At 36.0% G+C, this 20,271-nt stretch overlaps 1 protein-coding gene across 1 annotated transcript in view; it reads right to left on the bottom strand.

The window, feature by feature from the left end:
• Positions 1 to 17,480, bottom strand: part of LOC132124426 (microtubule-associated protein 4-like) — a 55,967-nt gene extending 38,487 nt beyond the window's left edge. The window contains exons 1-3 of the mRNA XM_059535418.1: positions 17,330 to 17,480; positions 6,724 to 6,902; positions 6,021 to 6,077 (exon numbers count right to left, since the gene is read on the bottom strand). Of these exons, the coding sequence (XP_059391401.1) occupies positions 6,021 to 6,077; positions 6,724 to 6,898 (232 nt within the window). The 5' untranslated portion in view covers positions 6,899 to 6,902; positions 17,330 to 17,480. The remainder of the gene's footprint in view (positions 1 to 6,020; positions 6,078 to 6,723; positions 6,903 to 17,329) is intronic.
• Between the last annotated feature and the right edge of the window lie 2,791 nt (positions 17,481 to 20,271).

Genomic DNA, 20,271 nt, shown 5'->3' with positions numbered 1-20,271 from the left:
TAGTAATATAGCAGATATACGTATACTAACATTATAAATTTGTAATTAAAATAATAAAATAGTAAATGAAATAAAATATTAAAAAAATAAATAAATATATATTTTAAATCCAGTATTATACATCTAATTAATTAATAAAATAAATATATTTTTCATTATATATATATACATTTTATTATTCTTTTTTTGTGAAATATAATCCAGACATGTTCTTGACATTCTAACACTCTCCTGCAAGTTCAAAGGTTTTCGCTATCAGCTGAGATCCTGATGAATCTGTAACATCTGTATCTATGATCTACTCATGTATCATACACGTGTATCAGATGGACACATGTATGTTGGTTTGACAGAAAGCGAGTCTGAGCTGAATTTTGATGTGAGCGTGACTCATGCGTCAGACCAGCGCCATCGTCTTCACCCTGCTAATGAATTCACTCTCATTCTCTTTACTAGCATCACTACTAATGCAGCACATTAGAGCGCAGAATAAAAGCTCCAGGTGATGTCAAATCAAATCTTTATTCATCGGCAGAAGACCAAAGATGGAGTTTTTGTCTGTGACTTTAAACATGATGTTGCCAAAACATGACACCATGAACTTATGAACGTTTCCCAACATCAGTAACCAAGACAGATGTGTATCACATTCAGAAGGAGTAAATCTGAGATCTGCAGTGTTGTTTTGCTGGACGCACAGTTTCAGTAAACCTAATTAATGGCCGGAGAAAGATTCAACAAGATGATACTTAAGAAATAAAGCGTGTAATTAACGGGAGGTCCGGCCTCGAGCAGCTAAATCACATTAGAATAATGATTTTCAAAGTGCTCGCTCTCTCTCTCTCTATAAAAACATCACAAAATTACATTACTAAAGATTATTACCCTTTATAGAAATGAGCAAAAATAGTCAAAGGATTATATTGAACAAATATCAGACTAAACAAGCACATGAGGACATAAACGACAAGAGGAAGATTAATAATTACAAAAACTCGAAAATAAGGAAGGAGCAGAAGTGGAAGACGATGAGGAAGAGGAGGAATAACAACAATAACAAAGTCAAGAAGAGGAAGAATAAGATGAAGAGACAAGATCATTAAGAAGAGGAGGAGGAGGAGGAAGATGAACAAAAACACTATATTTACATTAAACAGCTCATAACATGAGTCTTAACTGGTTATCAGCTGTCAGCAAAAAATAAATAAAAAACTATACTTTAATAATAATAATAATAATACAGTTTTATTTTTTTATGTGTACTGATTGCATATGATTAATATAATAAAATATTAAAAATAATAGTAAATATTATATATTAGAAAATATTATAAAATACATAATAAAAATAAAAATATATAATAAAAAATATATGAAATGCACACACCACCTTTCAAAACTTTGTGGTCAGAAAACATTTTATTTATTTATTTATTTATTTGTACCAATGTTCACACTAATATTTCAACTTAATAATAATAATACATATAAATGATTTAAATATACCGTGTATGAGACTAATAAAGCATAAGTTATATTTCATGTAATCTAAAAAACCACATATTAAAAAAATAATATACTATAAAATAAAATGTATATAAACAATCTTTTTTTTTTTAAGAAATCAATACTTTAATTCAGCAGGGATGCATTAAATGAATCAAAAGTGACAGTGAAGACATTTATAACGTAACTAAAGAATTATATTGAAAATGTATTTCTACTCATCATGGAATCCTAAAATAAAACGTATCAGTTTCCATTCCCTTCAATAGTTTCTAACATTGATAGTAACCAGAAATGTTTATTGAGCTGCAAATCAGCATATTAGAATAGAATTAGAAACAATAAATCGTTAACATATTTGTATAATATGTAGTAATGTACTGCGATACCTTGCTGTCAGTGTAACGTTCTGCAGACCAAATATTAAAAACTTTGGCCCAGAGATGGACTCAGCAGAGGATCAGGGACACAACGGCTCCTAAAACTGACTGAAGTAGGCCAGACCGACCCATATAGAGCTCCCTCAGGAGCCACAAACACACACACGCGAGTGAAGACCAAACTAACATACTGACTTTCCTTTGTCTGAAAGTCAATGGGGTCCGATGCTATTCTTCTGTTTTTAAGAGAACGATCCCTTTAATATGCAGCCGATATGTTTAACTCTGTTTCTCTTTCAAAACAGTGATGTCAGAACGTGAACATCCCGACGATACTAACATTATATGCTACTATATTTTACATACAATTAAAAACCAAGAGCAGGTTGGAAGAAAAATTATGCAAAATAAAAAATGACAAAGCTCTCCTTTAAAAATGCACTTTTGCGAGCCGAGACATCCTATGAATATGATGCATGAAATAAACACATGGTTTTCAGTCATTTTAATAAAAGAACACGTGAGCAGGTTTAGTTAGGGTCACCCAATCATCAAAAACACATGCACTTGATAAAAACAACCGTACAGCTGGAAGAAAGAGAGCTGCGTAAAGGAAACAACATCATCATCAAAAGGCTTTAGTGACATTTGATCATTTTAATCTTTTGTCTATTCTGAGCACGTATCGTGTAAAATAAATATCTAATTTTACTGAAAATATTGGGATATCATGCTTATGGTTCTATAGATATTAATATCATCTTTGTAACCCATGCATGTGTTTCTGGGCTTAGACAGACAGTCTACGAGTGCGTGTGTGTGTGTTGCAGTGAGTATATGCGTACGTTTCTGTGCACGATGCATCTGTAATCAAGAGCAGCAGTGAAAACACAACTCGTCTCTGTGTGATGATGATAAACACAAGCTAATGTGGTGCATGTTTACAGGTTATCAAGAGATCATCACAAGTTATAAAGTCTCTCTAGGATATTAAGACACAAACAGACTTAAAGCCAACATTCACAGACCACATGCTTCTCGTTTTGGGCTGAAACAGGACATTCAGCGTCAGTGTTATTTAACTTTAAATGAGATATTATTACTGTTTTGTTTTTATTAATATTTTTAGTTTATATATTCTTCTTTTTTTTAGTAATAGTCTTTTTTATTTTATGTCTGTATAGTTTTAATTAATATAAAATGTAGTTATTTTAGTAGATATGATTCAAACAAATGAAATAAATCGAGCAAACTAGCTGAAATAATCAAATAAAATATATTTTTAAATATTTAATTTCAGCTTGCATGTTTATGTTAATTTTTTAAATTGCAAATTTATATAAAATAAACATTACCTCAAATAAACCATTTTAAAATTAATGTTAACATTATTTTAATAATAGTAACAAAAATGTTTTTGTATGTTTTAGTTGACTATAATAACCCTCTACTCTCTGTTTGATATTATTGCGGTCACATTTATCACATTAATAACTAACATTAATTAATTCACTGACACTACAGCAGCCTGAAACAATGACTAAACAAATAGTTTATACCAAAAAATTTTTTTTAATGTGCTCCGATAAAACATTCACAATAAGACTAGAATTGTGCAAAGCAAATGGGGTTAACTGTCTTTTCATGTTGACTTTAACTGGTGAAATGTGCATGAGAAGAAGTGTGTGTGTGTGTGTGTGTGTGTGTCAAAAGATCCCGTTTCCCATGAGCCTATGGAGGGATCTTCTGATGCTGTGGAGATGACTTTGCCGAAGAGGAAGAGGAAAATGTCTTTAGATGAGAGACTGGAGTGTGTCTGTGTCCCAAACCCTAGTGAGCCGCCTACATAGTCAGCATTTAAGGCATCAAAGTGTGTTCCCCAATTAATGGCTGCTCTGAAAAGTCAGGTGACATGATTTTGCTGTAAATAAATGTTATTTGTGTCCCTGGAGCACAAAAGCAGTCTTAAGTCTCGGGGTATATTTGTAGCAATAGTCAAAAATGATCAATTTCTCTTTGATGCCAAAAATCATTAGGATATTAAATAAAGATCATGTTCCATGAAGATATTTAGTACATTTCCTACCGTGAATATATCCCAACTTAATTTTTGATTAGTAATATGCATTGCTAAGAATTCATTTGAACAACTTTAAAGATGATTATTTTTATTGCTCCCTCAGACTCCAGATTTTCAAATAGCAGCCTGTGTAGACAGAAGCTCACTAGGGTTTGGAATCAGGGTTTTCTCCGTCCCAAGAGGTGTTTGAAGAAGGTGTCAGGAAGGGTTTTCCAGAAGCTTCAGCGATGAGAGCGAGAGGAGAAGAAGAGTCATCGAGACGCAGCCACGAGCAGAAGATCTAGTCGTCTGAAGCGAGACACGAGGAGAAACACACAGCAGACGGGAAGAGAACAACACACACGCTGGTTAGTACTTCACACCTGTCAATCAATCAATCTGTGTGTCGCATGCAGCATGCACGGCCCCGCCCACAAATATGCAAATGACCCAAGACGTATGTATTCCCTGGACATCTGCGTCGGCTGCAGCTCACAGATCTATATTCTCTGTCCTACTTACTTTCTGCAAGAACAGCAAAGAGAAACTTTCCATCATCATGTTTAGAAATCCAGAGTTCAACAGCGCCACCTTTAGGACGGTTAATAAAACACATCATGCACTCGTGCATTTTATTTCTATTAGGCATTAAATGTTTTGTCAATAGTGCATTTAAGGCATGCTATTTCTGTGTCTTGACCATCATGGCAGTTAAAAGCACATCTTAGCAGCTGTTTGTCATCATGTGAGCTGCAGTGACCAAGCATCTTTGATCATCAGCAAGCACTTGTTGCATTTATTTATTGCAATTTATTTTAATAACTAATTGAATAGTATCTCAATTATACTAACACTGCCTTAAAAATCCATTCAAATGAAAATATGATCCATTTGAAGCTTTGAATCAGACTACTGACATATTTTTCTATTTGCCAACGAGGTAAAAACGAGAGTTTGGCTTGCATTGGCTCTGTTAATGAACAGTTCTTACACATCTGAATACAGACTGACAAACATCAGTGCATCGATACGTTATGATGCATTCATGAACATGCTGGTCCATTTCATTTGAGTGTATGCATGATCACACTTTCAACTCGTGTCTGTATCAACAAATTGCAAACAACAATAATAACTAGAATGTACATTTCCTGAAGAAAATGTGAGTGGTGCTTGCAGTGGCAAAACTCGGCGCCCTGTAGCCACCCATGATGCCTGTGTGATGTTGTGGAGCCGTGATATAAGTACTTTATATTGCTATATTGTTGCTAGGGTGCTCTATGTGGTTGCTATGGTGTGGCTATATAGTTTATGGGGTGTTATTTATTAAAGACTATTGGCCAGCCTGAACCCAAAAAGCCAGAGTCAGTGTTTCTGTATTGTTATTTTGCTGATATATAGCTTTTAAATGTAGCTAAACAGTTGCTAGGGTGCTAAAAGTGGTTGCTAGGGCATGGATACTAAGTTGTTAGGTCACTACATATGGACTGCTTGGTAGGCCGAGTCAAATGAGCCCACTCCCAAGCCTCTATGTCTTTCTGATCCAAAGAAATAAGGTAAGATAATTTTTCCAATGTTAAGTCTATGGGATATTTTTACACATTTTCTTCGTCCGCTGTACGAATATCGTATGTCAGATTGCTTAGAAAAGTCATAGCACACCTCTCCTCAATAAGCCGCACGTTTTGACATCTCATTCATGGGTCTGTGACAAAAAATGCGGGAGGAGTAGCGCGCCAAAGTTTTGTCAAGGCGAATAGTAATAGTGATGCCTTGCCTCCGGCAAGCACCACTAATAATACAAAGTTTGTCAATGTCAAATCCCGGTGACAGACAGAGGACACTAGATATCCAGACTGAGGAGGACAGTAAAAAGTACTATTCAATGCACTGCTAACAGGATGAACATGCAATCAAAGAGTTACTAAACCTCCTCTACGCCCACTGAGACCAAAACAAATGATCTGAACTCAAAATGAGCATGAGAGAGAACAAGCAAACCAAGGTACGACTCAAATCATGGAGCGACACCCGAAACTAAACTGGGGCACGACGAGGAAATCTGAAACTCTTACCAGGGTTTTGAGTCCCTTGGACTTCCTGCTTTCCATTCTTGACTACTGTACCTGGATCTGTGCTCACACACACACACACACACACACACTTAACAATTAGATGCGTCTGAATGGGAAAATCCTCAAAAGCAGACGGCAGATTCTTGACAAACACACAGTTTGCTCAGTGCATACAAACTCCTGGAAATCAATCAGACAGACGCCCACAAAAGATTCACACAGAGGAACTGCTTATTACACACACAGACATTCAATGAACATCACAGGTTAGTAAAAGAAAAAAAGAAAGAAAAATAATAGGAATTAGATCATGTAAATGTAATGAAAAAATGCAATAAAAAAAAAAGCAATGCAAAAAAATAAATAAAATGCGATGCATTGCAATAAAATAAGAAACAAATGCAATGCAAGAAAACAGAATTAGAAATAAATGCAACACAAAAAAATTTAATGAAATAAATGCAACGCAAGAAATTTGAATAAGAAATAAATGAAATGCAAGAAAAAATAGAATAAGAAATAAAGGCAATGCAAGATAATAAAATAAAATAAGAAATAACATGCAATGCATTGCAAGATAATAGAATAAGAAATAAACACAATGAAATGAAATAGTGTTTGGTTGGGCAGTAGACACAGTAAAATGTGGGCACGCCTGGTGTTTTGACTGGGTAACATGTTAACATCAACAGATCAGACTCACCCTTCCCATCATTGTCCAGCAGTGGGATGAAGTTAGTCTTGTCCACCGTCTCTCTGACCTGATCGTTGAAGCTCTCGGCCTCCAGCGAGGCCATAAAATCCCTCTTCACCGTGTTCTCCACTTCAGGATGAGGAACGCTGTCGGTCAGAGCGTCGGTCAAGCTCAGATCCGCCATGACTCTACTGCCACAGAATAACATGAAAGGAGAAGAAAACAGTTATTAACACAATAATCAGAACTACCTATACTCATTAAGGTTTTGTATTTACTGTCAATAATTTACTATAATATGCACCGCAGCAAAAACAAGTGTGCAGGAAACAATTTCTATTATGATGATATATTCTCATATATTATGATGCAATCTCGTGAGATGTTATATTATCAGACACGTGTGATCATCTAACATATCCGTTATGAGCAGAAATAATGCAGCAGATAAAAACAAGATCGTCTTGAGGGTGAAATCAGCCCAAAAGTGCTCACTTTAACCCTTTTCTCCCCAAAGGCTGTGACTCAATTGCGGCGTCTCTCTTCTGATAATCATAATTTGTGTCTTCCTGTTGTGTAATCTCAAGACTTTGTGTCTATGTTTTCCTTAAATCACAGAGATTAAAGATGTGGGGCAGCGGTGTCACACACACACACACACACACACACACACACACACACACAGGTATGCTGCTCAAACATGCCATAATCTTCTACACGCATGAGTTGAGATTGAATTATGGGTGTGTCAGGAATCCAAACACAGACACTATCAGATCTCAATCACACACACACACTTTCACTCTTCAGTGACGACATGCTTGAGAATCAGGAATGAGAGATTCCTAAAACAAATCTCACTAGAGAGAGAGATATGATTCAACTTCAGGGTCACTGTAATTACCCAGAGCTAAAACCACTGAAAATTAAAATAATACTAAATTACTCTAACTTAAATATGCGTGCATTTTATTTTATTTCAGTTAACGTTATGAATTTCTTTATGGTTTTACACAACATTTATCATGTGTATTTAGTTTCACTTCAAGAATAAGAATAACTTTTTTTTTTACAAAATAAATAAATAACGTAAACCTTTTAAAAACAACACGTTACTAAAACTTAAAAACAATAGGCTAATGGAAACAGGAATAATAAAATTATAATATACCAATCATAATAAAATAGAACTCTTCAACTTGTCTGTCTGTCTGTCTCTCTCTCTCTGTGTGTGTGTGTGTGTGTGTGTGTGTGTGTGTGTGTGTGTGTGTGTGTGTGAGTGTGAGAGTGAGTGTGTGTCTATCTCTCAGTTTTTAGAAATGTAATGAATTTCAAATCCCAAAAACTTGGTAAAAGTCTGCAAGAGCAAGGACCAAATTCTGACATCCTCTCATTACTGAAGACAAAAGCACTTCCTCTTTAATGATATGAGACACAAACTGTGTCTGTTTTACTGACAGCTTTATGAAAACACACGGCCAGGCCCTGAAACTCAACACGGTCTCTGTTTGCATGTCTTTACAGAGCCAGCCGGTGTAAAAATCAAACCGGTTCAGACAAAGCTTCTTCCACTTTTCTCCAGAAACAAGCAGTGCATGTGTGTTTATGTCCGCAGATATATCGTGCATCTGCATGCAGAAACATATCACTCCTGTGAGCGTACATACTAAATATGTAAATGCATTATTTAAACATTATCTAAATATGTATGCATTTATTTTATTAAATATGCACTAAGAATAGTAATAAATCTTTTAACACTTCATAAATCATAAAATATTTTAAACATCAGAAAAACATTTATTTCAATGAATCAAGTGAAAAATGACATGTAAACGAAACCAGTCTATAAAAACCTTCAGAATACAGGAAGGAAACTGTAAAGTTTGGCGCTTCAGATATATTTATTAACTGAAATCTACAGACACAAATTACATTTTTTCCGTTTTAATTTTTCTTCACTCCTTTTTCATGGTTAAATTAGGTTGTATTAATCAAAAAGCATGTCTAATTCATTAAAATCATAAAACTTTTACATTTTCACATCAACTTATTAAAAGTTTTACAGAAATTACATATTTATGGACTTATGAAAGGTTTTATTTTTTATTCACCATATGTTTTTATTGTTACCTAATTCTGTGTTTTAGCATGTCTAATTATTTAAATGCATAAAAACAACTTACATTTATTTAAAAAAAAATCTTAAAATAGCCTTATGAAATCAGAATTCTCCCTCAGAAATTCTGTTGTGTATTTGCATGTTTCTGGTTATCAAATAAAGGCATAAAACATTCATTTAATTTATCTTTTCATTATTGAAAATTAAGCAAACTTTTATTTCGGTAAACAAAGGGGATTTACTACTAAAAATAAAACATGGAAGGAATGATGTGTGATTAAACCTTAAAAAAATGTTTGATTTTTTTAGTAGTAGTAGGCTTTCTACATTCTGCTGAACATTTCTGACAAACACTTGTCTTTAAACTGAACCGGACTTTTATTTTGACGGGTTGACGTGAATACCTTTACAGTTCTGTGTATGTGATGTGACGCTAGTTTTACTCAAATCAAACGGTCAGATGCTCATGAAGTGACTCTCAGAGCAGTTCTGGAGATGTTCCTCATAAAATCCACTTTGATTTGTATTTATTTATTTATTACATTTTTCCCAGTTTAGGCGTGTCTCCTCGCTGATGAGATACAACAAGGGATGGATTAGTGAGAAATCCCCCGAGAGCAGTAATTCAATAACACACACACACACACACACACACACACATGCGCTTCAGTCTCAAGTGGACAGAAATATTAACTGCAACAGACATTAGCATAATGGAGCATTTTCCTTACGGACAGATTTACACATTATTGTAGCACTCAGAGTGAATCGAAATCGACTCGTTTCATCTCTGGTTTGGTTTGGCAGGACGGTGAAAGTAAAGCAAAGATCAGTGATGCAGTGATAAACACAGTTCAATCTTCAACTGAATATAACAGTAACGCTGCAACAGCTCATGAACCTGCACGCTTCAAAGTTCATTTACTTCAGGGGTTTTCAACCTGTGGGGCCCGCCCCCCTAGGGGGGCGCCAACACCTGTTAAGGGGGGCGCGAGAAACTGTGAATTCAGAGGCTTAAGTGAAACGTGAATTTAAGATAGCAAATCTTTAGTCATCCACTAGAGGGGGCAATCTGATTAGTCCCGCAGCTAATCATGCGGGGCGACCTCAGTCTCTGTGACGTTGCCATGGTGATATATTAGTTGGCTACAGAGCAGAGGAGCAGAGTTGACGCGATCGAGTTCAAGCTAAATATTAAAACAAAACAAAAATGGACCGGTGGCTTAAACATGATAATTCCAGTGATAAAACGGGTGAACCGTCAGGCAAAAAAGAAGAAGAGTGTCCGACTGAACCCGTACAACTTCCGCAAATTGATGTCGAACCCTCCACGTCAACGGGGCTTTCCACGCAGAGAGGATTAATAGCAAAAACCAAAGGCCTGGGTGCATCAAAACGACGAAAGTATGACAAACAGTACATAAAATACGGATTCACGTGCATCACACTTAATCACGAACCACGTCCACAGTGTGTTGTATGTTCTGAAGTGCTTGCAAATGACAGTTTGAAACCTGTGAAACTAATACGTCACTTACAAACCAAACACCCGACGTTAAAAGATAAACCGGTTGACTTTTTTCGCCATAAAGAATCAGGATTAAAAAATCAAAAACAAACTATGACTAGCCAAACCACTGTGGCAGTCAAAGCGCTTACAGCATTATATGAGGTGGCGTATTTAGTTGCCAAGGACAAAAAGCCTCATACAATTGCAGAGAGCCTCATTCGTCCAGCAGCAATGGCCATCTGTAGAAATATGTTTGGAGATAAGTTTGCCAGTGACGTTGAACAAATTCCACTATCAGACAACACTATGAGCCGCCGTATTACTGAAATGGCAACCGACATCAAATGTCAACTAATTGAGAGAATACGGGACGGAATTTTTTTTTTCATTGCAATTAGACGAGTCGACAGACATCTCAAACTCCTCGCAACTACTTGTATTTGTTCGCTACCGTCATGAGAGAAAATTGCTTGAAGATCTGTTATTTTGCTCAGCAATGGAAAAAACATGCACCAGAAGAGATATTTTTGAAAAACTCAATGGTAAATTGGATGAACTTGGTCTTTGTTGGGACAACTGTGTCGGTGTGTGCACAGACGGAGCGGGAGCCATGTTAGGGAAAAATAAAGGGCTCGCTGCTTTGGTTCGTGAAGTAGCTCCGCATGTGCGTTTCACCCACTGTATGATCCACAGGGAGGTCCTTGCAGCAAAAACTCTTCCTGACGAATTGAACGCAGTGCTTAAAACAGCAACACAAATTGTCAATTTCATCAAGACTCGCCCCATAAAAACAAGACTGTTTGGCCTATTATGCAAAGAAATGGGGTCAGAATATGAATCGTTACTTTTGCACACGGAGGTACGGTGGCTCTCCAGAGGTAAAGTATTGCAGAGGATATTTGCATTGCGTGACGAACTAAGACTTTTTCTGCTCGATTGTGAATCTTCCTTTGCAAATTTTTTTACTGACCCAAAGTGGCTCACAGATCTTGCATACCTGTCTGACATTTTTGATAGACTCAATACCCTTAATTCATCTCTTCAGGGCCCGAATTCAAACCTACTAACAATGTCCAATAAAATTGTGGGGTTTGTGAGGAAATTGGAGCGATGGAGAGGGCAGGTTGATGGGGGTAATGTAGACATGTTCCCAACCTTGGATGAATTTCTCACGGAAAATGAGCTTAATTGGGATGATACAAAACAAGAAATAACTCTCCATCTACAAGCCCTGTCTGCACATTTCAATAAGTATTTTCCTGAGCAGCATAGTTGGAACCAGTACGACTGGGTTCGTAACCCCTTCATCGAATGCGCAGTGAGTCTGTCATCAAATCAGCAGGATGCCCTTCTGGACCTTTCAAGTGACCGAACTTTGAAGACACTGTTTGACTCGAAAACACTGCCGGAATTCTGGCTGTCAGTGGAGACAGAGTACTCTGAACTTGCGAGACTTGCAATTGATATACTTTTGCCTTTTGCCTCAACTTGGCTCTGCGAAGCAACATTTTCTATATTAACTTACATCAAAAGCAAGTATCGCTCATGCTTATTGACAGTGGACGATGATTTGCAGATAGCCGTGTCGGGTATCAAACCACGGATTGGTATGTTGTGCTCTCAGAAACAGGCTCAGCCATCACATTAAGTAAGCTAGATATGTACTGTTTCAATATAACTATTTTTATGCAGCACATAATACAGGTGACGAGTGGAAAAAGTTTTATTGTGAGATTATTTTGTATGCTGTAGCAAGGCTACGGTGAATGCGCTGTTGGCGCGACTTTTGTTTGTTGATTTGAGTTTTGTAAATAAAACGTGCGAGTCCCAGTCACGCCGACCCTGTCTTCCTTCCCAACACTGAACCTCTTCACAACACTGAACCATTTTTCAAAAATAAGTTTGTTCTTAATGAAAATTTTGAAAATTGCAAAGTGGAAATGGCACCCGTTTCGTAGAATGACTCTTGTATAGCAATGATGTTCGTTTGCACGCACTTTGGGAGGGTGGGGGGCGCGAATGTAATTAGACAAACTTGGGGGGGCGCATATCCTAAAAGGTTGAAAACCCCTGATTTACTTTATTATCTTTGAAAGATCTGTTTGTCCCAGATAAACAGTAACTGCTCTTTTTAGACGACTATCAGATGAGGTTCTGTCTGCGTGGTCAGAATCAACAGTCATGAGCAGGGACCAGCCGCAACAGACGTTTAACATTAGAACAGTGGTCTCCAACGTGGTGCCCGCGGGCACCTGGTAGCCCCCGTGTGGAGTCTCTGAGTCGCCCGCCGAGCACGTTCTATAAATAGCCTGAATTGTAATCTTTCATTTTTTTTTATGATAATGGCATAAAATGAGAAAATAACTATTGGTGACATTTCATATACCATTAAAACATAATAAAATAATTCAATAATTTAAAATATTTAGAATCTGCACGTCTCTCTATCTCTCTCTTTCTGCGTCTCGTGCGCGCACCTCTCTCTCACTCTCGCTCTTCGTCTCGCGCGCGCGCACCTCTCTCTCTCTGTCTGTCTGTCTGTCTCTCTCTCTTTCTCTCTCTCTCGCTCTTCGTCTCGCGCGCGCACACCTCTCTGTCTCTCTATCTCTCTCTTTCTGCGTCTCGTGCGCGCACCTCTCTCTCACTCTCGCTCTTCGTCTCGCGCGCGCACACCTCTCTCTCTCTCTCTCTCTCTCTCTCTGTCTGTCTGTCTTTCTCTCTTTCTCTCTCTCTCGCTCTTCGTCTCGCGCGCGCACACCTCTCTGTCTCTCTATCTCTCTCTTTCTGCGTCTCGTGCGCGCACACCTCTCTCACTCTCGCTCTTCGTCTCGCGCGCGCGCACCTCTCTCTCTCAGTCTCTCTCTCTCTCTGTCTGTCTGTCTGTCTGTCTGTCTCTCTCTCTCTCTCTCTCTCGCTCGCTCTTCGTCTCGCGCGCGCACACCTCTCTGTCTCTCTCGCTCGCTCTGCGTCTCGTGCGCGCACCTCTCTTGTTCTCTCTGCGTATCGCGCAGCAGAGGAGCAGCGTTTTAATTTAGTTAAACACAGATATTATGTTGCTTTTCTAATTTTACATGCAAGTATGTAAAGTATATCATTCAGTCACTATTTCATATTTATGCCGTTGTTCTTTCTCCCTTTCCCCCCGTGATTTTGTCTATATCACGAATATAAGACGACCCCCCATTTTTTAAGACAAAAAAACTTGTCTTATATTCGGGTATATACGGTAATTATATATTCAATAGTCATATTTAACAATATTACAGTTTGTTGTTGTATTTTTCAAAACTTGAAACTTTGTATGTGTGTGTGTGTGTGTGTGTGTGCCTATATCAAACAAGTAGCCCTCAAGACTATTTTATCCCTTCAGGGAGCCCTCACTCACAAAAAGGTTGGAGACCCCTGCATTAGAACAACATTTAGTGTTAATTATAAGGGTTTATTGAAAAGGGTTTTCTTAGTTTAAGCGGTTCATTGCAACCGACTGCAGACTTTGTGGTGATGACAGACCAAATAAACCAGTCGTGAAGACAGGTCTCATTCACTTCAGTCTGAAATCTCAGCTACGATCTCTCAAAGAAAAACTAGAGATGCATCAGTTAAAAAAAATTTTATAAAAAAAAGAGGCAGATTTTTGTTTTATGACCAAATATGCTCTAATAATTAGGTTCAAAATTGTGAATACATAAAATACAATGCATTTGTTTTAGAAAGAGAAATCAAAAACTAACATTAATAATCATTTATTATTAACATGACTCAATAAATGTACAATGTAAAGCTAGTTAACGCCTTTGAGAATTGATAATAACAAATGCATGAAAATAAAAAATAAACTTGCTTTGAATATTTAGGGGGAAGAAATTAGTTGAAATTTATTTGGTTTAAATTTATAAAAAGTAAATAACACTTACACGCTATAATAAAAAATGAAAAACAAGAAACTAATAAAATTAAATATTAATTAAAAAAAAATCTTTACAAATTTTTTCATGATAAGTTATGGCAAACTCAAGGATAAACAGTCATCTAACGTTCAGGAAAAAAAGCGGTCACAATTACAAACACAGTTTAGATCAAGTCAAATCTTGGTTAATGAAATGAGTCGTATATTACATCTAGGCTGTCAGAAAAACACCACTCCTCTATCACTTTACTAATACATTATTCACGAGACCCTCCGTAGCTCCACCCACAATTCCATTAAAAACAAAGAACCACAACCAAATAAGATTAAACCGCAGATATGCAAACAGCAAAAAAATCAAGAAACTGAGCCAAACGAACATATTACAACATTTACATCAAAGACTTATTATTAGTAAAAACTGTAATATTGTGAAAAATGATTGCCATTTAAAAGAACCATTTGTTATCTGAATATATTATAAATGTAGGCCAATTTATTCCTGCGATCAAAGCTGAGTCTTCAGCATCACATGATCCTTCAGAAACCATTCGAATGTGCTATTCTTTTAGATTCATTCTATTCATATCTATTATTATATCTATATATGCACTACACAGCTAGACACAAGTGTGTGTGTGTGTGTGTGTGTGGGGTTTTGTGACTCAGCGATCCTCACACACACACACACACACACACGTCCTCAGGCTGTTTTATTTACACCTTCACTGGAGCAGAAGTCTCTCAGAAGACTCCCGTATCAAATCCCTGAAACGACAATCTTCTTCCTTGTAAATAATCTGACACACACACACACACACACACACACACACACAAAAGAAGCACCTACAACTGTATCTCATGTCAAAAACCCCTTCTCCTTTCACTTCCTCATGCACGTAACAAGTATGACAGTTTATGATCTATTTCAGTGTGCAGATGATAAAACTGAACTACCCCTGAATCACACAAGGACATTTATATGACCTATAAACTGACCAGGCTTCAAGCAATTCAAGGTAGTGATTCATAAACGATGCACATGCATTCATAAACTCACCTGTGAGGTGTAACTGAATATTGGCTGATCTCCGGACTCATTTACATGATAAACGGCCTGTGCTCGGTTACACGACACAGGCACAATGATACAATGAGGTCCCATTAGTTAATGCACCAACTATGATTAATTAACAATGAGCGATGCATTTGTTACAGTGTATATTAATCTTTGTTCACATAATAACAATACAACTGTTCACTGTCGGATCAAGGTCAGGCTCAGGTCAGAATGAGTTTGTTATTTCATCAGATTTGTAGAAATGTAGCATTGCATCAGTGTATCGTCAATGGATGCTCTGCAGTGAATGGGTGCCGTCAGAATGAGAGTCCAAACAGCTGATAAAAACATCACAATAATACACAGCACTCCAGTCCATCAATTAATGTCTTGAGAAGACAAAAGCTCAAACAAATCCATCAAAATATTTTTTACTTCAAACCGTTGCTTCTGGCTATTCATAGTTCATAATTCATAATAATGTTTCCTCCAGCGAAAAAGTGCATCTCCTGTTGTCTCTCAGATTAAAATCCAGCCACATATTTGTTAAGAGATGTTTAAATAGTGCTTGATCTGTGCAGATTTTACTCCTGATTCAGACCAGAACACTTTTTCACTACAGATAGCATTATTATGGATTATAAACATCATATTTTAGCCAGAAGCAATGGTTTGAAGTTAAAAAAATCTTAATGATGGATTTGTTTCAGTTTTTGTCTTCTTAAGACTTCTTGTGGATTATTGTGATGTTTTTATCAGCCGTTTAGACTCTCATTCTGACGGCACCCATTCACTGCAGGGCATCCCTTGACTGATGCAATGCTACATTTCTACAAACCTGATGAAGAAACACACTCATCTACATCTAAAACATACAAATAAGATGTCTGAGAAACATCTGTATGTCTAAAGCCTTCAGCATTTTTACTTACCTTTGATTTTAGACAAGTCAAATTATCTAAACAACCTAAAATGAACACAAAACTCATTGTTGAAAAAGTTTACGATTGAGTTGATTACCTGAATATCTAAATGTGTTGCAGAGGAGCTATACTGTATAGCATGAAACGAATCTGAATGCATGACAAGGAAAGAAGAAGACTCCAGCAAAACAAAGGCAATAACAGTAGACATAAATGTTTTGCACAAAGCAGTTTACACGTTTATGGCACGAACGTCACGCCATACTAACATGAAGAGTGTAAGATGGAATGACATGGGTATGACACAGGTATTACAAGGAGAGGGTGACTTATGAGGACATAACCCATGTCCCCATTTTTCAAAACGCTTATAAAATCATACAGAATGAGTTTTTTTGAGAAAGTAAAAATGCACAAAGTTTCCTGTGAGGGTTAGGGTTAGGTGTAGGGCCATAGAATATACAGTTTGTACAGTATAAAAACCATTACACCTATGGGATGAACACACTTTTCACAAAAACACCCCTGTTTGTGTGTGTGTGTGTGTGTGTGTGTGTGTGTGTGTGTAATCCGTTGATGTTTGCGTCACATCTAAATCCTCATCAGATGGATCATATGTGATTTAGCTCAAACACACAACAAACTCCACAGACTGATGACAAATAAACTGATGGACAGAAACCGGTTCACATCCACAGAAACTCATTCGGCTAAAAAAAATTACATCAGAATTACCCATTATCAGAAAAACAAAGGAAACACTGAATGTTTAATAACGTCCTGTGGTCAACACTTCAACCTGACAGGCCACACGAACACAATCAAGGACAATTTTACTCACAAATACACAAGAACTAGAGTTAGAGGCTTGAACGGACCTGTAATCAGCAGCAGCTCTGCTTGATTATCCTAATCAATCTTAATCAATCAATCTGATCGGATTCGGAGTGATTTTAACTGTCAAGAAACACTCACTTCAGCCGCGTCACTGACCCGCGCAAACCGCCCTCAGCGCGCGCTCCCGCGTCACTCTTTCTACGTACCGACTTCACCGCGAAGATGAGTTTACACACTTTAACGAGTTTATTCTCACCGTTTCCGTTGATTTCCAAGAGTTTCTCGCGCGTGTGTCGGTGTCTCGGCCTCGCGTTGATCCGCCCTGCGCTCTTGACTGACCGCACGCGCAAGACGCCGCCCCCTGACACTCTCAGCCAATCGCAGACCAGAAACGATAGACGGACAGCTGTGTCCTCCAATCACAGCGTCTGATGCCGCATGTCTAACCGTCGCACTTTTGATACACCCGCGGCGCGTCCAATCAGTGACTTCTATTACTTTTACCGGCCAATAGCGAGCCAATGTGAATCAATAACAATGTAATATTTATTTATTTTTATCGTTTTTATTTTATTTTAATATTTATTTATTTTTGTATGTCTTTTCAAAAATTCATCAGTTGCTGACTTCATTGCTAATGCATAAATCCTAAATAATTGTAAAAGACTGAAACGATTTATGCATAGGCTGTAATACAAAATAATATGAAGTTAAATATGGTATCATGAATGTGAAATATTAAGTAGAAAACTACTAAACCCACCACATTTTAATTTTTACTCACGTACTCTAATATTTTTTTGCATAATAAACAATATCCAGATCACTGCAGGAAGAAATCAATTTATAAATCAAAGCTGAGATTTTTCTGATGATTAAAGGTCGCCATCTAGTGGACAAATCAAACTTATTTGACCTTAATTTTAAACGACATAGTTTGTTTGTCTGTTTTATGATGGCTTAATGTGAGTCTCTAGAAATAAAGAGAGCATAATCCATAATCCACTTCATTATTAAAAGAAAACGTTTAAACATGCTTTTTAATAACTGCAGATGTAGTAACGTGATAATATTTTTTAACATTTTTAACATTTAACATTAATGCAATAAGCAATATTAAACAACAACGAGCAATACATTAATTAAACTTTAATTTAATCCGTGTTCATCTTAAAGTAGCCAACAACGGTTCATCATTAGTTCATGTTAGCTCAGGTCAATTAATTTTGACAGATACTGTATTAGTAAATATTGAAATTAATATGAATTGAGATGAGTAAATGCATGTAGTTAACTAATGTTAACAAATGGAGCCTCGTTGTAAAGTGTTACTATAACAAGCAAACCTTAAATATCTTTCCTTTTAAGGAATATTAAAGATTTCAGAAGAAAGGAAATTTCATAAATGACTGCATCAAAACTTAAAATTTTAAGAATGTTTTTTTTTTTTTGTAATGAGACTTTTAGACCCTGATTAAATTAAATTAAATTGTAAAAAAAATTACAAATACAAATATATATATATATATGGACCAATACATATAAAATAAAAATTAAATAAAAAAGTTTTAGATTAAAATAAAAAAATAAAAATAAAATAAAACAACTAATTTATTTTTAAACTTAAAATGGCATTTAATTTAGTTTTACATCTCAAATAAAATAAAAAAGGTCAGGTGTATATTATTATTACTAATCACTAAAATCACCTACATCATCATAATCAGATTAATGATTAATTAATGTATATAATAATATGTTTTGCAATGGCAAAAAGAGAGAGAAAAGCACAGTCATTTCAGTTGTTTTCAAAGAAGTTTATTGAAATAAATATTTTCAAACTTTATAAAGTCCACTGTTTATAATGCTAGCACACAATCAGGACTTTCTGGAGTCTGTGTGATTTCTTCAGCTCGTTTCCAGACGTCTCTGTGTCCAGCGTCACGTGTCCATCCCTCCACACGCTGAAGAACATGACATGATATATATATAGAAACTTATTAAGATTTCCTCTACAGTATTATATATATATATTTTTTTTTGCATTTTGAAGCATGCCAAGGAAATGCAATTCTGCATAGTGTCTGTGGCTATAGGGATGCCAAGAATTCATTTCTGTACAAGACTTCCTTATGTACAGCAAAGGGGGGGGGGGGGAATTGCAATCCAGTGTGAACGAATTACCAAAATAAATTAAATCATAAAAAGATTGAAAAATATGTACATACAAGAAGATGTCCTTCAAGCCTGTTTCCTAATCACATAGATTTGGGTCCGTTTCTTGTTCTCTGTGTTTAAAGCTGATGCCAAGCTTTAAAGCTGATGCTGATGCCAAGCTGCCCTTGGCTTCAGATCTATGTAACTCGCTGAAGAGAGAGCAGAGATCCTCCTCTTTAGTGTAAAGACATGGAGTACACACACAAACCCATTCAGCAGGACAGATCGTCGTCCAGACGTGTCAGAAACATCCACACAACTCTGATGTGGAGAGGAATCACAGAATGAAACATGAGAATATTGTTACATAACCTCCATTAATTACTATCGGACCATTAGCCATGTTTGGTGAATTATCCGCTCACAGTCAGTCATTTTAAATTTGGGATTTGTAAAAAAAATTTTTTTTTTTTTTTTTTTTTTTTGTTTTTGCTACAAAATTTACTCGAAATAAAATTATATATATATATATATATTATTTATTTTTTGTGTGTGTATTTATGTGAGATTCAGTGTTTATTATCGCATGCTTAAGAGCTCATTTAAAGTTTTTTTTTTACTATATATATATACTTTTTTATTATTATTGGATTTGTAAATATATATATATATATATATATATATATATATATATATATATATATATATATATATATATTTATATTTATATATATTTATTTTGTTTATGTGTGAGATTCAGTGTTTTTTATCGCATGCCTAAGAGCTCATTTAAAGTTTTTTTTAAATTATTATTGATATTTATTGAGTATCAAAACTAATTAAATATACATTTCTTAATAATTATACATTAAAGCAGTATTTGTTGGCTTTGATTTACAGTGCTTGTAAAAAAAAATCATAATAATGAATAATGAATTATAATCTAAAGTGAATCATCATTAAGAATAATCAGAACTATAATAATATATAATAGATTTTGTGAGTACTTTGGTCAAATCTGATCTGTATGTTATTGTGAGA

This window comes from Carassius carassius, chromosome 42, assembly GCF_963082965.1.
Source record: "Carassius carassius chromosome 42, fCarCar2.1, whole genome shotgun sequence".
NCBI classification, from domain to species: domain Eukaryota; kingdom Metazoa; phylum Chordata; class Actinopteri; order Cypriniformes; family Cyprinidae; genus Carassius; species Carassius carassius.
This window is presented reverse-complemented; position numbering and strand designations above follow the sequence as displayed.